The sequence below is a fragment of the Hyperolius riggenbachi genome, chromosome 9 (assembly GCF_040937935.1).
Source record: "Hyperolius riggenbachi isolate aHypRig1 chromosome 9, aHypRig1.pri, whole genome shotgun sequence".
NCBI lineage: Eukaryota > Metazoa > Chordata > Amphibia > Anura > Hyperoliidae > Hyperolius > Hyperolius riggenbachi.
Genome location: NC_090654.1, coordinates 88,802,354 through 88,825,958, shown reverse-complemented (window position 1 = coordinate 88,825,958; position 23,605 = coordinate 88,802,354). Strand labels below are relative to the sequence as shown.

At 41.8% G+C, this 23,605-nt stretch overlaps 1 protein-coding gene across 2 annotated transcripts in view; it reads left to right on the top strand.

The window, feature by feature from the left end:
• The window catches only part of LOC137532548 (putative uncharacterized protein DDB_G0292636), a 147,039-nt gene extending 124,109 nt beyond the window's left edge, over positions 1-22,930 (top strand). For both annotated transcript variants that reach the window (XM_068253176.1, XM_068253174.1), the window contains exon 2: positions 20,518-22,930. In XM_068253176.1, coding sequence (XP_068109277.1) covers positions 20,518-21,177 — 660 coding nt within the window. In that variant the 3' untranslated portion in view covers positions 21,178-22,930. The remainder of the gene's footprint in view (positions 1-20,517) is intronic.
• Positions 22,931-23,605: the final 675 nt, after the last annotated feature.

The following is a 23,605-nucleotide window of genomic DNA, read 5'->3' as shown; positions in this document are numbered from 1 at the left end:
AACCGAACACGATCCAGTTGATCATTTGCATGATCATTTGTGAGATTGCACAATTTATTGGTACCTTAAAGTAAACCAGAGCTGTGAAAAAAATAAGACTTGATACTCACCCACAGCTTCCTTCAGCAGCATAAACCCGTCTGAGCCCCACGCTGTCCTCCGGCGCCCTGCTGTTCAGCCGTGATCAACCCCAGCAACTGGCTCAGTCGGGGTCCAGTCTGGGTCTATTGCGCACGTGCGGGAGGTCCACACACGCGCAGAAGACCCAGATTGAACCCGACTGAACCTGTTACTGGGGCTGATCGCGGTTGAACGGAAGACCATGGAAGAACGGCTTGGAACTCAGACGGATCTGTGCTGTTGGAAATAGCTGCAGGTGAGATTCAAATCTTCCTTTTTCCACAGCTCTGGTTTACTTTAAGAAAGGAAAGAGAGAGAGGAAAGGCTGAGAGGAGAGAATAAGAGGAAACGAAAAGGGTGTGTGGAAGAAAGTAGATGGAGAAATAAGGCATTAGTGAGTGCAACTGAGAACACATATACGTAAAGTGAATCAAAAACAAAGAAAAACACGCCTATATAGCGAAACAAGTTTAACAACATGCATACACCATCATGCTTGGGTGGATGTCACCACTACGCGTCTTGGGGACCCTCCCCCTTTGTCAGAAATGTGTAATGGTGACGTCAACCCAACAGTGATGGCGCATGCAGTGTCCTGTCTAAGGGAAGCTAAGATCTAGACCGATGTTTTGAACAAGTGAAGCTGCTGGCCATGACTTACTCTCGTGATGACTCCTGTGGTTGGCACACATTGCACCATACCTTCTGCTGGAGATAAACAGAACATAATTGTGTGGAAAGGTGGTCATTAAACTTGTTACGCTATATAGGCATTTTTTTGTTTTGTTTTTGTTTTTTCTTTAGTTTGTCACTTGTGACAGCCATACATCATACTGTATATCGGAGCTCAATCTGGAGCATTTATTGAACTTTATTGAGTCCGCAAATTGTCCGATTTGATTGTAGATAGCCATCAACATCAGAATTCTGTTTGTGTGCTTGATATACGAGAGCTGTGCAAACTTGTGTGACATAAAGTGAATCAACTAACAGTCTCCACCCAATTTCACACAGAGTAGGGTTTACTCCCCTGCACATCTTCTTTTGTGAATATTTTTTAATGATATTAATAAAAAAAAAAAAAACACAATTCAAATGTGTCCTCTGTTTTTGCTGCTCAGCTTGAATATTTTATTCATCACATGTTCTTGCTAATCATGTCTTTCGGTTGCCACTGTCAATCTAGCCAAAAACAGATCTTAAGGGTTACCTGAAGTGACATGTGACATGAAGAGATAAGTATGTGAATGCACAGTCACTAGAACTAGGCTTGCACTCATTTATTCTTACTGTAAGGGTTAAGAATTCAGGATCCTAAATGACCATACCTCTGCAGTCAGACTACAGTCAGAAACGGCCACCTCAGCCATGAACCAGTGTACCAGCCTAATATGGGATTCCAGGTACATGCGCCTAAATCTATTGTTATAGCCTTAATCTGAAGTGTTTAGTTGCTGTTTCCTACCCTGAAATCTTCTCTTCTTTTTAACCCATCCATATTGGCACTTTGAGTGCGCCAGGAGAAAAGTTCCATATACATTTTCTGTGTCTGTCTATATCTAATAGAAAAGCCAAGCAGCTAATTTAATCCTGCTTATATTACCTCCTAAGTGATCATTCATTATCCCCTCCCTTCTGATGACTCATGTTGTCTTCTGTCCTCAGTTTTCTTCTGTCCCCCTCTCAATAGATCATCCGCTCTCAGCAGTCCAGCGATGGGATCTGCATGGCTACAGGGGCATCTTATGTGACCTAAGCAGTACAATAATACTTAACCACTTCAGCCTACAGGGTTGAAATTTTTTTGCATCTGAGCAACGTTCACCTCCTATTCATTTGCTAATAAGTTTATCACTACTCGGCACAATGAATGGATCTATATCTTGTTTTTTTCGCCACCAATTAGGCTTTCTGTGGGTGATACATTTTGCTGAGAATTAATTTATTGTAAATCCATTTTAACAGGAATATTAAGAAAGAAATGGAAAAAAATCATTATTCCTCAGCTTTTGGCCATTATAGTTTTAAATTAATACATGCTACCATACTTTAAACCTATGTACTTTATTTACCAATTTGTCCCGCTTATTACACCATTTAAATTATGTCCCTATCACAATGTATGGCGCCGACATTTAATTTGGAAATAAAGGTGCATTTTTTCAATTTGCGTCCATCACTATTTAGAAGCCTATAATTTAATAAATCATATTGATATACTCCTTTGACATGCATATTTAAAAAGTTCAGACCCTTAGGTAACTATTTATGTTTTTTTTTTTTTTTTATTATTGTAATTTTTTTTTTTAATTTAAACTTGTATGTGGGTATTTTTTGGTGTGGGAGGTAAACAGGGGTTTTTTAATGTATTAAAATGTATTTATTTAACACAAAGTGTGTTTTTGGTGTAATTTGCTATTTGGCCACAAGATGGCCACAGTCAAAAAGTCCTGGGAGCGATCGATCTCGCTCCCAGGCAGAAGAAAGGAGACCAGAGCTCAGAAAAGCCGCAGCGTCTGAAGAGACGCTGTCAGCTTTTCTCCGGGGGGGGTCCGATCAGCGTAAGGGATTTATAATCCCTTTCATTGATCGGTGGGCTAACGGCCAGCAGCGGGGACGCGCACGGGGGGCCCGCGGGAGCGCACGCGATCCGCGGGAATGCACGCAGCCTAACTGGACGAAAATTTTCGTCCAGTTAGGCTGAAGTGGTTAAAATCCAGTAGTGTTGTTCCACCCCTAATTACAGTACTATATACATTCCACAACAATAGATACGGGGTTTTAAATGAACAATTAGTCTTTTGTTCTTCCTTTTCAAATTTCTTCAAGATTGCGGACAAACATGCGAGAAACAATTTCAGGATTCCACATCACAAAAAGGACTGCCTGACATGTGTTTCACGGTCAAAGACCGCTTCCTCAGAGGCACACAGTATACACACACATCAACTGTCGGCTCACAAACGGTATATCACCGCAATCTGTTAAAAATAGAAGACTGGCATTCACTGACGATATCCCGGACGCTGGAGCGCGTCCATGAATGGCAAGAGGAAGCGGAATTTCTTATCATTGAGGGTAACACTGCAGTCACTTCCTGAGTCAGGACTAAATCAGCCACTTACATAACAGATATTTAACTCTTTCAGGCAGAGAAATAAAAAAAGGAACACAGCATAGTTATTTGCGTGCTAGGCATTGTACATACACATGTCTATCTCATCATGTCACATGTCACTTCGGGTATACTTTAATAAAGCCTGATTACCCCCTCCCCCGTAGCTAAAAAAAATATTAAAAAAAGACAGTTTTAAAAAATACATAAATAGTTACCTTAGGGACTAAACTTTTTTAACATGTATGTTGTGAGAGTATATTACTGTTATCTTTTGCCTATATGGGCTTGCTGTTAGGGATGGACGCAAAACTGAAAAGAAATGCACCTTTATTTCTAAATAAGATATTGACGCCATACATTGTACTAGGGAAATATTTTAAACGTTGCAATAACTGTGACAAATAAGAAAATAAAATGTGTAGGTTTTATGCACAGTAGAACGTTTTATTTTAAAACTACTGTACAATGGCTGAAAACTGAGAAAATGAATGTTTCCATTTTTTTCTTATTATTCCCATTAAAATGCATTAAGAATAAAATAACTCTTATCAAAATGTACCCACTAAAAAAAAACCTAACTTGTGGTGAAAAAAAACAAGATATAGATCGTTTTATTGTGATAAGTAGTAATAAAGTTATTGGCGAATGAATGGAAGGAGCGCTGACAGGGGCAAATTGTTTCTGTCCTAGAGGTGAAAACACCTGCTGGTTGAAGTGGCAAGGGCTGCATATAGTGGCTTGCAGATCTTCTGCCTTATTTTCAATCCCAATACCCCAATTTCTACTGCAGTCTTCAGGATATGTGGTGTGTCCCCTCTAAGCATTGGGAGACTTTATGTGTGGTCCCAGCACACAGTTATATCCATGTCTTAAATGTGCCAGGTATAGGGGCAGAAGGAATGCAGGAAAAAGTACCACCAGAGCACCACTAGGCTAGGTAAAGAAAATGGCAGACATTCTAGGTTGGTAACAAGAAAATCTCAGAGGGAAGCGCAGTGCCAATCCGTTCAGCAAGAGTAGTCCAACAGGCCAGAGTCATAGTCAGGTCACTTCAGAAGTACATGGTATACAAATGGCTAGGCAACAGCAGTGCTGGATGTGCCGCCTTGATTTCAAGGGCATACAGAGAAAATTAGCATATTCAAGAGTGGTGCATCATTGGGAAACCTAAGTTGCTCACTTAAAGTTTAGTTATCGCGAATACCTTTTGTATTAAAAAGGCAAAATACTGTATACAGGCTTAACTCTATAAATGCATACATGGTGCATTTATCTATGTTTTCCTTCTGTCTTGTGCAAGAGTTCAAGTCTACTTTAAAGTTGACCTATTGACTCTAATGGAGTTTGCGAAATTGGTTTGCCAAAAATGTGAACCTGTCATGGGCATTCTCGCTCAAGATATCATCACTCCAACTAACAGGGCCGGATTTGTATCTTTTAGTGCCCTAGGCCAACTGTCAATAACTGCCCCCTCCCCCACACACGTATATATGCACGCAAAATATTATAACCCCCCTATACTTGCCACACAGGCCTGTGATGGTAATCTGGCATCTTTGGAGCTTTCTTGACCTACAGACAGGTTCTCCCACTCTGCATGCAGATAGATGGAGCATGGGGGGAAAGAGTAAACCTTTGTGAGTGAAAGCAGGGTGGGCTACAAACTGCATGGATGCTGCCTACTGCGAGCCGTAGCATGAACAGGCTCAGTTTTTTCTGCCGGTGCCGTGGTTTTGCTACTGCACATACGCAGTGTGGCTGCACTTCGAGGGTCTCAGGGTCTTGGCCTGGCACCAGAGGACAAGGAAAACCTCTTCAGGATCCAGAGGCTTCCTTCTCCTGATATAAGTATCCAAATGTGTCCCTTGCAAGCCTCATAGGTTCGCTCTAAATACTTTAGATAGAGAAAGGAGGGAAGATAGAACTGGGGAGAGATAAGGGGAGAATGAAAGAGGTAGTGAGGGGCAAAAGATGGAGGATAGGAAAGAGAGAACACTAAAAAAAGAGGATTAGAAAAAGAACAAGAGAGGGGACAATTATGGTGAAAAGCGGGTAGCAAAGAGAGAGCGAGGGGGAAAGAATGAAGGCACAGAGCAGAGGAAAGGAGAGAGAGTGGTAGAGACGAGGGGGTGGGGGACAAAAGATAGAGTGGAAGGAGATATCAGGGCAGTGTTTCCCAGCCTTTGCTTCAATTTTTTCCTTCTACCCCCAAAAAAATTGAGAGGAAAGAAGACACAGATGAAGGAAGAGGAGCAAAAGAGAAGGATGTGAGAGAGATTAGGAGGAAGGAAAATGGAGAACAAGATAGGATAGGAAAAGAGAGGGAGAGTGTGAAGAAAAGTGAAGGAGGAAAGGAGACAGTGACCAGGAATAAGCAACAATAAATCAGCCAGGCTAAAAGCATTCAGCTGCAGCTTTCAAGTTAACTACGAACAGCACATTGCAGCTGTTTGTTTACTTACGTGTCCCAGCTTAGCTCACACATATCTCCCAAGACACTGATCCTTGGGTGAGCACCCAGGTCCTAATCAATCTTGTTAATTGCTTATCAGCAATGATCGCTGATAAGCTGTGCAATTGCCTGAGTCTGGCCTCTCCATGCACAGTGGCCTCCCCTTGCCCAGCCCAATTTACTGGGATCTTTCATCTGTGTAAACATAACAAACTTTGCACAAAGTGTGTAAGGAGGGAGGGGGGAAGGCCGACTCAGTAGAGCAGACAGGAATCAGGGGGAGAGAGAGCAGGCTGAAACTGGCAGACAGGCGTGCAGCAGGCGGGCATAAATAATGAGTGGCAGACCACCATCATTGTCAACACTCCTTGTCTGCCGGCAAACACCTTTTTGTCCCTCATCCGCCCCAAGCAGAGCTGAATTTCTGGCGCCCTAGGCCATGCCCTAGGTGGCCTTGCCAGAAATCCAGCCCGGCCCACTAAGCTGCTGTGATGCCGTTGCAAATCACAAACACGTCCCCTCTCATGCACAGAGTTCACAGCATCACGGCTGCTGAAAATGTGTTTGTTCTGTGTTATAGTACTCTGACTCAGCCTGGGATCCAGCCACATGCTTCAACTCTTCCTCCTGTTGGCTCCATCTCAATGCTGAGATCCCCCTCTGTCGTTATGTGACAGACGGAAATCTTGGGGCCCTGGGCAGACATGGAGAAGTTGGACTGCTGTGGCTGGATTGCAGGGAGGTGATCCTTAGAGCTCCCCTGTGCACTCTGCATCTGATCCTCTGAAGCCATCTCTACGAGTGCTGTAATATGTACGAACAGAGGCGCCAAGCAGAGTAAAACAATGTTTTAAAAATGATAAAAAGAGGGAAGTCGAGGTGGACTTACCTCCCTCTGGTAGTGGACATATACTCAAATGCAGAGTAAAAAATATACAATTTATTCACAGCTCCATAAAATCGCAACGTGTTTCGCGGTCAACAGTCCCGCTTCATCAGGCACAGGAGCATATAAAACTGTAACAGATACAAGCATGCAAATCAATATACCACAGATATGGACCATTAGCTCAAAAATATAAAAATGCGAATACAAATTTATGCAAAGCAACTCAGTATTTTTAAGATAAAAAAACCTTGTGTTGTGGAAACTGCATGCATCTACAAGCGTGTATATCAATAAGCCACAGATATGGACCATTAGCTCAAAAACATAGAAATGTGAATAAGAGTTTATGCGAATCAACTAGAAAGTATCACGTGAATCATATTGCCTTTTGAAGTAATTGGACTGTGCAAAGAACTAGACAATAGGATAAAAGTGCAATGCTTAAAAGATTGTCCATAGGCAAAAGTGAAGTGCTTATCACATTCAATAGAAGGGGTCTAAAGTGCTTCATCATGTATCCTTTGTAGACACAAAAAAAGCAATCAGCGGGCTCTCTGCCAAGAGTAGCCTCTTACCTGGTTCAGGTCCATAAAGCGTGTGAGCACCTCTGTGAGGACGGGCTTCATGCTGAGTTCTATAAACCTAATATATATGTATGGAGAGTGCAGTGAAAAAGGTCGCATCATAGGTGGCGGCCATATTTTTGGTTGGAAACAATGTAAGGTATGGAGACAAAATTCACATCATTGGTGGCGGCCATGTTTTAGGTTGGAAACACTGCAGTGATGAGGTCGCATTACCCTTGGTGGCCATCTTTAGGGTTTTAAAGTGTCACACACACTCAAAATGAAAGGTTTATGAAATAGAGGTCAAGTACAGTAGAAAAGAAAAGGGAAAAATTGGATCATAATAATAAAATAATAATTTAAAAAAAATTTAAATAAAAAAAATTAAATAAATAAATAAAAATAAATATAATGAAAAAAAAAAAAATATATATATATATATATATATGCATATATACATATACACATACATATAAACAAGAAACTACAAACATATATATATATATATATATATATATATATATATATATATATGGGGAAGGGGCAAATAGGAGGATAGGGTGATTTGGGTACCGTATATACTGGCGTACAAGACTACTTTTTAACCCTTAAAAATCTTCTGAAAAGTCGGGGGTCGTCTTATACGCCGGGTGCTACTTGCCAGGCCCGGTCTGGGCGCCAGCGCCGGGTGTCAGGCAGAGCCGCAAACACCCCACCCTCCGGCCATCTGGCGAAAAGACAGACAGACCGCGCTCCCGTCCAAAACCATTTCCCGCAATCGCCTCTGGCAAGCAGCCACTCGCACGGGCAGCAGTGCAGCCCCCGGTGCCACCCGACCAGCGACGCGCACCCCACAACACAGCCCTGTGTGAGCGAAATCAGTGGAGCGCACACGTCACCAGCCAGGCGACGCCGGAAGCTGCACCGCCACCCGCGCGAGCAGAAGCGACCACAAGAAATCACCCCAAACGAGCGCAATCCATCCATCCCCCCACACGACGATGGCAGGACGAGGCATCCACAACTCCGCCCGACACACGGACCAGGCCCGACAAGCGACAACCGGCACTCCTACTGTGGGGTAGTCCTATACGCCGAATATACCCCAACCTCTACATTCCAACTGGAAAACTTGGGGGTCATCTTATACGCCCAGTCGCCTTATACGCCAGCATGTACGGTATATGAAGGGATTATTTTGGGCACAAATCGGTTGCAGCGCTTTTAAATTAAAAACCTAAAAACAATAACACCAAAAGCAAGCAGTAATTTAATAAAAGGAAGGAAGCGAAATTCACTAAAAGAGAGCGACAATAAAATTAAAAGGTCTTTTCCAAGACCTCGTTGAGCTTATCGGGTCCCAAACTTCTGATAATTTGTATCCAATACATCTCCTGTTGTTTCAGGATCTCAAAGGGGTGTGGAAGAGATGGTGAGAGTGCTTCAATAAATGTGTGTTTAGCAAGTGTGGGTCTTTGTTGTGGTGAGTGCCGAAGTGCCGTGATACGCTGTGCAGGGGAAAATTATTGATAATGTTGCGTTTATGTTGTCCTATTCGAGTACGGATGGTTTGTGTTGTGCGGCCTACGTATTGCAAGTTGCAGGGACATGAGATCAAATAGATTACATTCTTTGTTTCACATGAGATGGGTTGCTTGATGGGATATTGATTAGAGGTGGTAGTTGATGAGAATGTGGTTGTAATATTCACAAATGGGCATGCAAGGCATCGAGGGTTGTTACAAGGAGAAGAACCTGGGGGGGGGGGGGGGGGGGGTGAAGATAGGGTAGGGTCGTCTACATTTGCGGGCGGTTGCGTTTTGCGTCTACTAGGTGCCAATAGGCTACGGAGATTAGGTGCACGTCTAAACGTGAGCTGTGGAGTGTTGGAAATGGAAGATCTCAGGTATGGGTCTGTTGTCAGGATATCCCATCGCGATTGTAGGATGGACCTGATGTTTTTATGTTGAGCACTGTATCTAGTAATGAAACATGGGTGTAGGGCGGCAGTATCTGTATTAGGGGAAGTATTGTTCGGAACCTTGGACGGAATAGTGGCTTTATATTTGGCATCTTTTATTAATTTTTTGGGATATTGTCTATCAAGGAATTTATTGGTAAGGGTAATGGATTGTCCATGATAGTCTCTGGCTTCAGTACAATTGCGATGAATGCAGCGATATTGACAGTAGGGTGTGTTTGTGGTACAGGGGCGATGATGAAAACTGTCAAAATGTACAAAATTATTGGCGTCCACTTTAAAAAAAAAAAAAAAAGTTTTTATGCAGTTGGATTCTATGAAAAGGGTTAAATCTAGGAAATCAATGGTTGTGGGATGGTGTTGTGATGTGAATTCAAGTCCAGCTGGATTTTTATTTAGGAATTCTAGAAAGGACAGTATGGATTTTGGATCCCCTCACCAAATGAGAATAAGGTCGTCAATATATCTCTTATATAATACTATGTTATGTCTAAACGGATGGTCGGGGTTGACCCGCTGCATGCGTGTCGCGCTCCCATTGGCCACTTGCTAGACATAGCTCTTTTATATATAGAACTCAACATGAAGCACGTCCTCACACCGGCGCTCACACGCTTTATGGACCTGGACCAGGTAAGAGGCTACTCTTGGCAGAGAGCCCGCTGATTGCTTTTTTTGTGTCTACAAAGGATACATGACGTAGCACTTTCTATTGAATGTGATAAGCACTGCACTTTTGCCTATGGACAATCTTTTAAGCATTGCACTTTTATCCTATTGTCTAGTTCTTTGCACAGTCCAATTACTCCAAAAGGCAATATGATTCGCGTGATACTTTCTAGTTGCTTTGCATAAACTCTTATTCACATTTCTATATTTTTGAGCTAATGGTCCATATCTGTGGCTTATTGATATACACGCTTGTAGATGCATGCAGTTTCCACAACACAAGGTTTTTTTTTTCTTAAAAATACCGAGTTGCTTTGCATAAATTTGTATTCGCATTTGTATATTTTTGAGCTAATGGTCCATATCTGTGGTATATTGATTTGCATGCTTGTATCTGTTACAGTTTTATATGCTCCTGTACTGCCTGATGAAGCGGGACTGTTGACCGCGAAACGCGTTGCGATTTTATGGAGCTGTGAATAAATTGTATATTTTTTACTCTGCATTTGAGTATATGTCCACTACCAGAGGGAGGTAAGTCCACCTCGACTTCCCTCTTTTTATCATTTTTAGAACATTGTTTTACTCTGCTTGGCGCCTCTGTTCGTACATATTACAGCACGATTAAGTCCACCCCTGGTGGAGAGGTTCTTTCCCCATTTTCCGATCTACAGAGAGCGACTTTTATACCTGAGTGGGGTCAGGTACTAATACTCCCCACCTGCCTGTCAAGTGGTTACCTGATGGTAACCCACCTTTGTGAGTATAAGAACCTTTGACATTACATTATATATTAAGTACTTTCATCTCTATGAGTGTAGCTTGGAGTTACTGCTAATTGCAGTGAAAAGGACCCGAAATACCGCCAAGGGGGGTATTTATAAAAGGCACTCCAAGCTCTGCACCTTGGCTACCCAGATATTGCTTTATTTGATCTGAAAAAGCGGACTGTGCTCCTTGAAACGCGTTATCGTTTTTGTGTCTGATTGTTCAAATGTCTTTCTTCTATTGGCATTGCCCTTTCTTCTTAGAGGTAAGCAATTTTATATTTATTACATCCATGGTTATTTTTTGGGGCGCGTTCTCCCTCCCAGTGATCCTACAACAGGACCCCCTCCCTTGCTCTGAGGCTGTGTCAGACACCCAGATCAGTGCGGTGGCAGCAACAGGCATTACCTCTTCCTCCATCAGGTCTATTGCACCTGGTGTTCCCGTTGCAGCTGCTATGTGTCACTGTCCTTTCTGGTCTCAGCTTTCTTCTCAGTCTGACGGACGTCATGTGAACAAGTCACACAATTGAGAAGAGAAACTTGGAGAGGGAGACAGAGACCAGAATGAACAGTGGTACCTAGTGGCTGCAACAGGAATGCCAGGTGCAATAGACCAGACCATGGGAGAGGTATGCTCTGTCACTGACGCTGTGCTGATCTGTGGATCTGGTACAGCTGGGGAGGGTGTCCTTTTGGGTGTAGAGGACACTCCAAGTCCGAACCCCCCCCAGCCCCCCCCCCCCTACCCTTGTGGTAGGGGCTGCTACACTGTAGTTACACCATTAGATCTTATCCAGGAGCCAACAGGTATGGTGCAGCAGTTGCTAGTTCAAGCCTGGACCCCGGCACATAGATAGAATATCAGTTAGACATCATTTTTCCATCAACAAGTATATCCAGATGGGATTTGTCCATCCCTGGGACCAACAGACTCATAGTATTATGACACTTTACTGAGAGCACTCCATTGTTTTCTCTATTACACAGTTCGCCTTGTGAGTAGCACCACTTCTAACAGTAATTCCTACTCTTCTATGTAAAAGTGATTACACACCATACAATTAAAAGATCCAATTTTATACCAATTTGATCATTTTCATTGGTTGTCCCAAAAAATCGAGAGCTTTTCTTTGTTTTTGATTGATAAATCCGATCAAATTTCCAGTTTTTGTGATTTAGAGAGTAGACATTTCAGACCAATCAAGAATTGTATGGTGTGGGATGGATTGTCAATTACTTGATGTACCGTTTCATTCAATTTTTTCTGAGCTATCAATTATTTTATTCATGGTTGGGGAAAAATTGAACATAGGTCTGTGGTACATTGGTCAGATTTTTGAATTGTTACAATCTCTCAGAAAAATTTATTGCTATTCTTGAATTAAACAAATATTTAAAAATTTGTATAGTGTGTGGACACCTTAAGAGTTTATTGACAGCGGTTCTATGTGACACTTCTGCCATAGAGACTCTAGTATGAGGTCAGTTGAGTCAATGAGAAGAATGCCTTTGACTTGTCACATCGGTGTGGGTGGAATTTAGTAGAACGCATGCTGTGATAGTACCGTTATTCCATTTATGTGTATAAACGGGGATAAAGTGCCATGGCGACGGAAATCCTGTTAATACAAAGTTTCATAAATGTACCGTAATTAACATGTTCAGGTTACTATTAAAAAAAAGGCAAATACTGATAGTGAAAGTTTTAGTTCTCAATCACCCTGCATAGCTACAGTATTCCATTAATGCTCTTATTAGAATTGAGGGATAAGTGCGGTGGCTGTATCAGTAATATTGGGCATACCCATTAAAACTTCAATACATTTCCTGTTTTACTCTGCCTCAGATCATTATAGAATCACGAAATAGAATGGTTTCCAATGTACTTTAGTTGTTGCTGTTTGCTAATGGGTGCTGACATTAATATACTGGGGAGTTTTATTGATGGTGTGGCATTCTTTATGACATCTGGAAAATCAATCATAGCTTAATGATTGGTCTATCAGGTTTATCCTGTAGTCACAGAAGCTTAATCAGAGCAAACATTGCTATATGGTACCTTGAGCATTGATAAAGGAGTTATACACAGCAGTACTCGCTGGTACGAACCGCTCCAAAATAATTCTGCTCGTCCTGGCAAATTACATCTACCCTAACGGCTGTTTCAACTCAGTCCAAAACTGAAGTCTACATAAAAACAGAAGTTACAAGCAAATAACCAAGCAACGCTACAGAATGGGGAGAATAGCTACTGCTTTTGGATCTTTCAACAAACCTGGAGCTGGGCTTTTCAAAACAGCCATTGTGGGTCTCATTCTCATTGGAATACAGTCAATTTTAGACAATGCTTTTGAATGTCCAATATCTAAATACAGTCCGATTCTTGCAGGATGCTATAGCATGGCATTTTTCCTGTGTCCAGCCATCATCTTTTTGTTCTTGGGATTAATGTATTTTCCTGGTGCCAGCAAGAAGCATTGGTGTCCATGCTGGTCCAGCAAGCATACATTCTTCTACGTCACGCTACAGATCCTAAAGGCTCCGGTAATTTGGCTCCTGATTGCACTGACAGATGGACGATTCTTGGCCTGCTTTGTAGTGGCAGTCTCCCACTATACGCTAGATCGTCAATTTTACCTATATGTGTTCCAGGTAAGAAGATCATCCGATCCACCTTCTGAAACTCAATACGATATGTATCTTTGTTTGCATTCACATGGAAGAGATCTTCTCTTCCTTAGTTTCACCCCAGCTATGATTTTGGGTGTTTCCAGGCCAGGATATTATGGTCATCCCTAACATGGGGAAAAAGAAACAGCAACAGAAGTCTTGCACAACTACCAGGGTTATTTGGGAAGTTACAGCTACATTAATTTGAAGCAAATCTTTAAAGGGATACTGTAGGGGGGTCGGGGGAAAATGAGTTGAAGTTACCCGGAGCTTCTAATGGCCCCCTGCAGACATCCTGTGCCCACGCAGCCACTCACTGATGCTCTGGCCCCTCTGGTTTACTTCTGGAATTTCTGACTTTAAAGCCAGAAAACCACTGCGCCTGCGTTGCAGTGTCCTCGCTTCCCCTGATGTCACCAGGAGCACACGGCGCAGACACAGACCATACTGGGCCTGCGCAGTACACCCCTGGTGACATCAGCGGGAGTGAGGACACGGCAACGCAGGCGCAGTGGTTTTCTGGCTTTAAAGTCAGAAATTCCAGAAGTGAACCGGAGGCGGGGCCAGAGCATCAGTGAGTGGCTGTGTGGGCACAGGATGTCTGCGGGGGACCATTGGAAGATCCAGGTAAGTTCAACTCATTTTCCCCCAACCCCCCCACAGTATCCCTTTAAGGTTTGCAAACAAATTAGACACTAACTTTGGGAGAAGGAAGCCTCTGGATGTCTCCATACACCTTGCCGTCCCAGAGCTGTGTCCTCCTAAAGCTCACAGCCCTTCTCCCGTATGAGAACGAGCAGTAGCGTAGCTAAGGAACTATGGGCCCCCGGTGCAAGTTATACATTACCTTCCCCCCCCCCAAGCTCTCAATACATAACAATTCATACGGCGCACCAAAACCTGCCAAGGACAACCAGTGTCAGAGGTGCAAGCAGGGGATGGGGGACAATTTGTTAGTGGTCACTACTATTTAGAGCATCTATAGAAGTAATTATTACCAGCACAGGACGAATAGAGAGCTAATACTGGGGCCCATCTAGTCCAAGGGCCTCGGTGTAGTCGCAACCTCAGCAACCCCTATTGCTGTGCCACTGAGAACGAGCATGACCGCACTGTGCCTGCTCACAGTAGCATGGACCCACTTTGGCTTTAGCAGGTAAAGCCAAGCCCAATTGCTTCTGTGCTGCTGTGCATGCGTGAGCTGTTGACAAGGGCTTGTTTATGGTTTTCTGGAGGACACAGCGCTGTAACGAGCCAGTGCTGGAGGATGGGGGAAACCTCTGAAATATCTAGAGGCTTCACTTTATTGAAGTGAGTATCCATTTGGGGCACTTTTTCCCTACAGGTACACTTTAATCAATTAAGTAAATATTTTATTTTAGTCACAGAGAATGTTCTGATCTCCGCATACTCACCTCCTTTGTTTAAACATTTAGCATATCTTTGTCCAAGGACTCCTCACCTATGAGTTGGAGGGATTGGGGCTGGGGGGGGGGGGGGGGGGGGAGGGGAGTCATGTTAATGCTGCTGTACAAACAGCTGTGTTCTGTGTTCACGTGACAACTATTGAATGTATAGAAGAGGGTAATCTTACAGATGCAAGTTCATTTACACAGAAAGAATACCTTGCATGGCAGATAAAAGCAAATGGATGTTACTTTCTGGATGATCCTTGTACAATCCATTTGTTTAGCCAGAGTTGGGTTTTAAAGGGAGTTTGTACTTTTGAAAAGGTAAGCCCACTTTTGACTACTGTTAGTCTTGGTCAGAACTTGGACTTATTTAGGACATGTATTTTAAAGAGAACGTTTAGGTTTAAAGCCCTAATTAATGCACATTTTCAAATTTGAATTACATAGAGATACAATCATTTTTAAATATATATATATATATATATATATATATATATATATATATATATATATATATATATATATATTCAAAATCATATTTAAAAAAACAACAACAAACTAAAGATCTAAAGATTTGATTGCAAGCTCCCAGCGGTCACTTTTTAGACATGCTTCAGCTCTCCCCCCGCCTCTCCCAAAAAGATTTGATCCCTGGCAGCAATAAGTGTAATGCCATGGGGGATAGGGCTAACTGAAGCCATATCTCTTTTGTGACTGACAGCCATATCTATCTATCTATCTATCTATCTATCTATCCATCGATCTATCTGTCTGTCTATCTACCTACCTATCTGAATCTATGTTAATCTAAATCTCTGATATTGCATTATTTCTTTCAATATATAATAATCACTCACACTATAAATTTCCCCACTTCCCACCAGCCACACTAACACTATACATCTCTCCCTACCTTCAACTTTGCCCAAAATGCACTCACATGTTATATCCCCCTATTCACACTATGCATTCTCCTACTCAGTGCTTTCCAGTGCTTGAGAGCCCATTCTCAGCATGCACTCAGACACTCCTACATTGGGCCCTACTCACAATATGCACCCCATCAGCAAAGTTTCCACTTACTTTGTGTACTCAGTCCTCTCACCTTATGCTTCCTCCCTTACCCTCAGGCCTCAATCACAGCATGTATCCCCATACTTTTGTACCGTGGACTGATGGCAAAGAGAACCTGCTAGACAAGGCCATTTTTAGGGTTGTGGAGCCTTACTTAACCTCCATTCCATACTATACAGTATATCTTGCTTTATGTAACCAGTGGGAAAAGTGGCTGTCAACATGTCAATCTCATGACAGTTTTTGAAATCTACAGGGATGTAGCAATTGCCACAACAGTTATGAGTGATATAGGGCCTAAGAGCAGGTGGGTGCCCAGAATGTTTTTAACTTGCCTGTGCATGCACTCTATATCTATTTATATCAATAGGTAAGGGAGAGGGAAGGAGCTCAAACACACACTCATTTTCTTTAAACCTTGACAGTCCAGACACATTATAGCCCTGACAATGTCTATACAATTTCATGGATCAAACACCACTGTAGTTCTAATTGCTAGACCCTACGCTTAAGGTCACCTCCACACTTGTAACTAGGGGGGAGCAGCCCCTGCAACTGCAGGAAGGCCCAGAGGAGTGGGAGCCCCAACTGCTAACCTTACCTCCCTCTGATACTCCAGATCAGGAGTTTTTGTGGCTACAGGTGTGAAGATCATAACCACACTTGTTTTATGATTCTTATATGATGAGCCCCAGACTGTGAGTGTCACCAAGGGGAGGCTAGAGAAGGTGTGTTAGGAGTGTCAACATAAGGAGGGCCTCGTCAACGTTTTTCTGGCGGTCCATGGTTTGTAGTAATGCTGCTGCTCCCAAACATAAAAAAAATATATTTAGAAATCTAAAATAACATTGTGTCGCTTGATATTATTATTTCATAATGTCAGCAAGCTAAGCTACAACAGGGCGTGACCTGAATACGTTCAGCTCTCTTCTCTTTCCTTGTTGATTTTTAATTGTGTTAATTACATGTTAACAGACACTGGGGAACTTTTAAACTCAGGCAATGAGGTGTAAAGATAATTGATTATACAAGACATAACACCCAGAGGTGAGTCAAGAAATGCATGCCAGTGATGTGCTTCAAATAAAGACAGCTCCTCCTTATTTGTTTAACCTCCTTAGCGGTAACCAGGAGATACACTTGGGGTGGAAAACCGCAGCTCAGAGCTACACTCGTGGTAGCCAGTAGGTCTATGCAGAGCAGTGCGAGCAGCGGGCATTCTCACTCACCTCCCGGGCGATCCAGATGCTGGCGGCCATTCCTCTTCCTGTCCATGGAGAGATGACCGACTGTCTTTATGACGACAGCTGGCAATCTCACTATAGAGTTACAGTGCAGGGAGAACTGCAGTGCTGGATCCTAGGGAGGTGAGTAAGTGTAGGGGCTGCTCGAGGCTCTCTAGTGGTATGTTTTTTCTTGCTTTAAGGGTATAAAGGCTCATGAAAAAATTGTACCTCTTTTAGACCCTAAAATCAGGAAGGAATCAAACTGCCAGGGAGGTTAATAGACTCCAGCTCTTCACCACCATATATACTTTGGCACGCTAGATGTGTTTTTCAATCACTACTTCTTTCAGCTGTTGTCATAGCTTCACATATACTGTCTATCTATCTAAGCCTCTGTGGCCCTCTTCTTCTTTTTCCAAGATTTACCAAGCATCAAGAATTTCTCTAAAGAATCCGGTCAAAGTATTTAAGTTTTAATAGTAGAATCAAGCCTTCTAAAGAAGTATTGACCGGTTAGATCTTCTTGCAGTCCAAGGGACTCTCAGTAGCTTTCTCCATACCCACTATTCAAAAGCATTAGTTTTTCTACACATTTATAGTCCAACTTTCGTAAGCCATATGTTATAACTGGGAAGAGCATAGCTTTAACTTAAAGGATACCCAAAGTGGCATGATGAGATAGACATGTGTATGTACAGTGCCTAGCACACAAATAACTATGCTGTGTTCCTTTTCTTCTTTCTCTGCCTGAAAGAGTTAAATATCAGGTATGTAAGTGGCTGACACAGTCCTGACTCAGACAGGAAGTGACTACAGTGTGACCCTCACTGATAAGAAATTCCCCTTTTTATCTCTTTCTTGCTCTCAGAAGCCATTTTTTGCTAGGAAAATTGGAATCTCTCATCAGTGAGGGTCACACTGTAATCACTTCCTGTCTGAGTCAGGACTGAGTCAGCCACTTACATACCTGATATTTAACTCTTTCAGACAGAGAAAGAAAAAAAGGAACACAGCATAGTTATTTGTGTGCTTGGCACTGTACATACACATGTCTATCTCATCATGTCACATGTCACTTCGGTTATCCTTTAACTTAAAAAAGACTAGAGAATGCTAAATGCAGGCCAGGGAGAAGTGCAGCAACTTATGAATTTCATAGTGTCATATAAATATTTTTTAACCTCTTGAGGACCAGAGGTTTATACCCCCCTTGTGACCAGGCATGTTTTAAAATGTTCACAATTTTAACGGTTTATTGCTTCTATATTTTTATTGATCTATATTTTTGAAAACAAACAAACGAACAGTTTTTTTATTCAGCCCCCCCCCACCCCTCTCCATACACTAAATTGGCCCTAGACTAAGATACATGCACTACACTATACATACATAGACATATGCCCATGATAGGGATTAGATTGTGAGCCCCTCCGAGGGACAGTTAAGTGACAAGGCTGTACTCTGTACAGCGCTGCGTAAGATGTCAGCGCTATAAAAACAGATTTATGCATAGAAATAAAAAAAAAAATCAGCTGATCACTGCAGCCCCCTGTTAATAGTGACTGGGTCCTAGAAACGTTCTACTTGTTCTTAGACTGGGAAGACTGGCTTTGACATTCCATATTAATTTGTTCACCCTTGGATCAGATAGTATTGTGCTGAGGAAGGGCAGCAACACCTCTATATAAGGCCTAAATATAGTATTTTTTTTTTGTACTGTAATGTTTAAGGCTAAATGTAGGGTTATTCTCTGCTTGAAATCTTTGTGACAGAGATGACCACTTCTAGGGATGGAGAAGTCCCTTGCTGTGTCCATCACCAACACCCTATGCCTATCAACATTTGGGGGAACCTTGCAACCAGGAGGGAATGGAAAACTCTCTCACTTTACAAAAAGCAATGTAGTGGTTGCTTTTTGGGAATTCTATTGGCCAAAAGCATAAAAAATAATAAAACAGTAACAAAATATAATGTTAATTTAAACCCAAACTCAAACTGTATCAACAGGTTTATTTGAGCCTCTGATGTTCCAATGTTGATAGAAGCCTTCAGAGGCCTTGACCTAAAGACGTTTCTTCTTCCATACCTCATATGTTTCTCAGTGACTGAAATCGTTTTTCCATGGCAGCAAAAACTGGTAAATTCTTGGACTGTTTTTGGCTGGACGGAAGTCTAGTTGATGATCAGTTGAGGTGGTTACAGAATCTTGCTTGAAAACAATTCAGTTGACTTTAGTGATTTTTGGTCCTCACATCTTGACTAAGGAACTGAGAGGTCCCAGTCTTCTTTCATCATATTCCACATGAAGATGATGGAAATACAGACAACAAACATATATATATAGACCTGTCAGGTTTTTGGAAGTGACATATACCAATAAAGGACATATACAGTAAAGAAGCATCCTCTCAGCTTTATGGATGCCAAAGGGGGTTCTTCCCGCTCTCTGATCCAGAAATCAAATCATTGTTAGGGCTATAACGGATTCCTGCTAGAAGTGGGTTATACCACTGAAAACTACTTAGGCAGGAGTTAAAAACCACCCTAACAAATGGATTAGCCTCCTAGCCGTCATCTGTCACTATTTACATTACATGTTGTATTGATGAAACCATTCATTTTTTAAAAAAAAAATGTACACTATTTTAGAAGGATGTTTAATAGTTTATGCATAAACCACTTTTTATTTTTTTCCTCATTCGCGGAAGAACCCCTTTAAATACTGAATGGACCCCAAATATCTCCTCAGACATATAGATTGCTGAAGGTGGGGTAAAGTCAATAATATGTGCCTATTGTCTTTAATGGCTTTATAAAGCAGAACATTTGGAAATACTATGTGTTAGCAGAGCAGCTGATTGAGAAAAGGCATGCATTTCCCTCCTTAGAAATCTTGCAGCTTTATATATTTATTGACTTTAATTCAGTTTTATCACATGTTTGACAGTTGAATATATACTGTATTTTTGGACTATAAGATTCACTTTTTGTCCCTCCAAAGTGGGGGGAGGGAGGGGGCGAATTGGATGTCACTGTGTCTTATAGTCCAAATGCTGGGAGTTCCTGACTTGTGAACGCCTGCCAATACGAACCTCCAACCGCCCCAATGTCGGGGACTCCCTGTACTGTGCCCATGCACAGGAGGACAGGGGGGATAATTTGAGGACACAGTGGGACACAATTGGGCATAGAGGAGGATAAAAGACAGAGGAGGTCACATGGGGACATAAGGAGGACAGAGGAGGACACATGGGGACACAAGGAGGGCAGAGGAGGACGCATGAGGGACACAGGAGGACACAAGGGGGACAGATGAGGACACAGGGAGACACAAGAGGTTCAAATCGGCATGAGATACAAAGGGGGCATAATGCACAAGATACCCCTTCACCATGGACCAGGATGCACCAGGTTTAGTATATATATTTATTTCCCCTGGTTTTTGTTCTCTAAACCTAGGTGTGTCTTACGGTCAGGAGCGTCTTCTAGTCCAAAAAATGCAGTCGTCGACCTGAAAATGTTATATAATCCTTTCTGCTAGAATCCTAATCATATTTTTTCCCCTCTCAGACATCAGGAGTTTTGGCCATCACCCTACTTGTTTTTTTCTCATACGTCTATTCGAAGTTGCCCTGTGATTGCTTCTCAGAGGATAAGCGCACCTATCGAGTGCTGCATCATGTGGAGACCATCCTGGACAAAGAGAAACATGAGAAGCAGCAAGCAGAAGACAAGCAGAAGTTCCTGGAAGGTCTCCATGAGACAGGCGAGTTCAAGTATAGGAGACTGCCGAAGTACATGCTAGATGCACGGCACCTGCTGAATTCCAAGCTGAAGAAGTGCAGTACTGCCGAGCCACATGAGGAGGGACATGGGGAACATGAAGAAGGAAAAGATGACAAACATAAAGAAGGGGAAGATGAGAAACATAAAGAAGGGAAAGATGAGAAACATGAAGAAGGGAACGATAAGAAACATGAAAAAGGGAACGATGAGAAACATGAAGAAGGTGAAGATGAGAAACATAAAGAAGGGGAAGATGAGAAACATGAAAAAGAGAACGATGAGAAACATAAAGAAGGGGAACATGAGAAACATGAAGGAGGGGAACATGAGAAACATGTAAAAGAAGAAGATTGGAAATACAAAGAATGGGAAGATGGAAAAATAGTACTATACCCCCCACGGTATACTTGCCATAAAATCTGTGTTAATGTTGAAAAACAGTAAATAAAAATAAATTAAGACAAAGGACAGACTTAAAGAGACACTGAAGCGAAAAAAATATATGATATAATGAATTGGTTGTGTACTATGAATGATTACTAGAAGTTTAGCAGCAAAGAAAATATTCTCATATTTTTATTTTCAGGTATATAGTGTTTTTTCTAACATTGAACAATTCTATAATATGTGCAGATTACACAACACTCAGCATTCAAAATGATTCTTTCAGAGCAGTCTGTGAACTAATGACCTCTCCTCTGGCAGAAGAAAAGTAATTAGTTCAATAACACTTGAGATAATAAAAGTCAGATAACAGCCCTCTCCAGGACTTTGAAAGTCGTAGAGCTTAATTGCTTTTTTGCATAGAGATAACAACTGGAGTTTCTTAACTCTTCCTGTACTGGAAACAATTAGACCGATGTACCTGATCTTAATGTTTTATTTCTTATCTGTACTACACATACAAATCATAATATCATAATATTTTTTCGCTTCAGTGTCTCTTTAAAGAACAACTGTAATGCAAGGGATATGGAGACTGCCATATTTATTTCCTTTTAAACAATACCAGTTACCTGGCAGCCTTGGCTGCAGTAGTGTCTGAGTTACACTATGCTTGTTCAGGGTCTATAGCTAGTCAGAGGATCAGCAGGATAGCCAGGCAACTGAAATTGTTTAAAAGGAAATAATATGGTAGCCTCCCTCTTGTTACAGTTGTCCTTTAACTTGATGTAAAAGTTGTTTATTACTGTATAAAGAAGGGTAAAGTAGATTTATGCATCCTGCAATGTCAGGGTATTTTTTTCTGGATGCTTGAGACTCCTGGACAACTGAGTTCTGGATAACAGGGGTTTTACTGTAGTAACAGGGAGGAAAGTGGACAGAGGGAGAGAAGGCATTAAATTATTTTGAATAAAAAAAAAAGAAGAGACAGGAGAAGTGGGAGGAGGAAGGGAAAGGAAGGGAAGGAGTGAATGGGGATAAAAATGGAGGGTTAGTTGGTGAGAGGATGAGAGGAGGAGACAGATGGGGAGACTGAGAGTAAAGGTGGCCATTGATGATCCAATTTCCCGAACGATCAATCATCCGATCGGAGACAACCATGTGGGCCCACCAGCGATAAGCAATCCAATCAGCCAAAAAAAAAATTCAGAAATTTAGGCCGATAAAACGATTGAAAAACAAAACAAAACGATAGAACAATCATTTATCACCCATCGGCTTCATTAAAGGAAAACAATCCAGTCGATCATATGGTTGATCAGTTTGGAGATTGTACAATTATTGGGTACCTTAAGGAAAAAGGAAATAGAGAGAGAGGAGAGACTGATAGGAGGGAGGGAGAGGGAACAAAAAGAGGTTGTGGAGGAAAGTGGATGGAGAAATAGGGCATAAATGAGTGGAGCTGAGAACGCAGATACATAAAGTGAATCAAAAACAAATAAAAACTATATAGCGTAACAAGTTTAACAACCACCTTTCCACACAATTATGTTCTGCTTATCTCCCAGCAGAAGGTATGGTTCAATGTGTGCAGATCACAGGTGTCGTCACAAGAGTAAGCCGTGGCAAGCGAGCAGGGAGCATTAATTGGACTTTTATTGTGGCATTTGAGTCTGCAGATTGTCCGATTTGATTGAAGATAGCCATCAGCATCACAATTCTGTTTGTGTGTTTGATTTACGAGAGCTGTGTAAACTTATGACATAAAGTGAATTAGCCTAACAGTCCCCACCCAATTTCACACAGAGTAGGGTTTACTCCACTGCATATCTTCTTTTGTGAATATTTTTTAATAATATTAATAAAAAACGAAACATAATCAAAATGTGCCCTCTGTTTTTGCTGCTCAACTTGAATATTTTACACATCACATGTTCTTGCTAATTATGTCGTTTGGTTGCCATTATCAATCTAGCCAAAAACAAATCTTAAAGCGGATCCGAGATGAAAAACTAACTATAACAAGTAACTTGTCTATATAGCTTATCTAAAGTTGAGATAGTTTACACAGCAAATCTAGCTGCAAACAGCTTCAACAGTTTATGATTATATATTCCTCTGATACAATGAGAGCGACCATGTTCTGTTTGTCACATACACACAGGCAAGCTGATCTGCATCAGCAGCCCTCAGCCTGTGAAAACTTCACTCCCCTCTCCTCCTCCCTCCTCCCCTCTGACTCTCTTAAATCTCTGGCTCCTCTTCCTCCTGCCCAGACTGAGCTCCCATAAGCCCTTGCTACTAAGGCTTAGTGTGCCAAGGCACTCTGGAGAAGCTGTCAGTGAGGCTTGTTCAGTTTATAGGGAATTAGAGTATTAAAACAAAAAAAAAAGTATTTGGCTTGATGAATTCCCTATAAACAATATGAAAGGAACACAATTATGCAATGAGTTAAAATTTATCTCGGATCCACTTTAAGGTTTCCCTG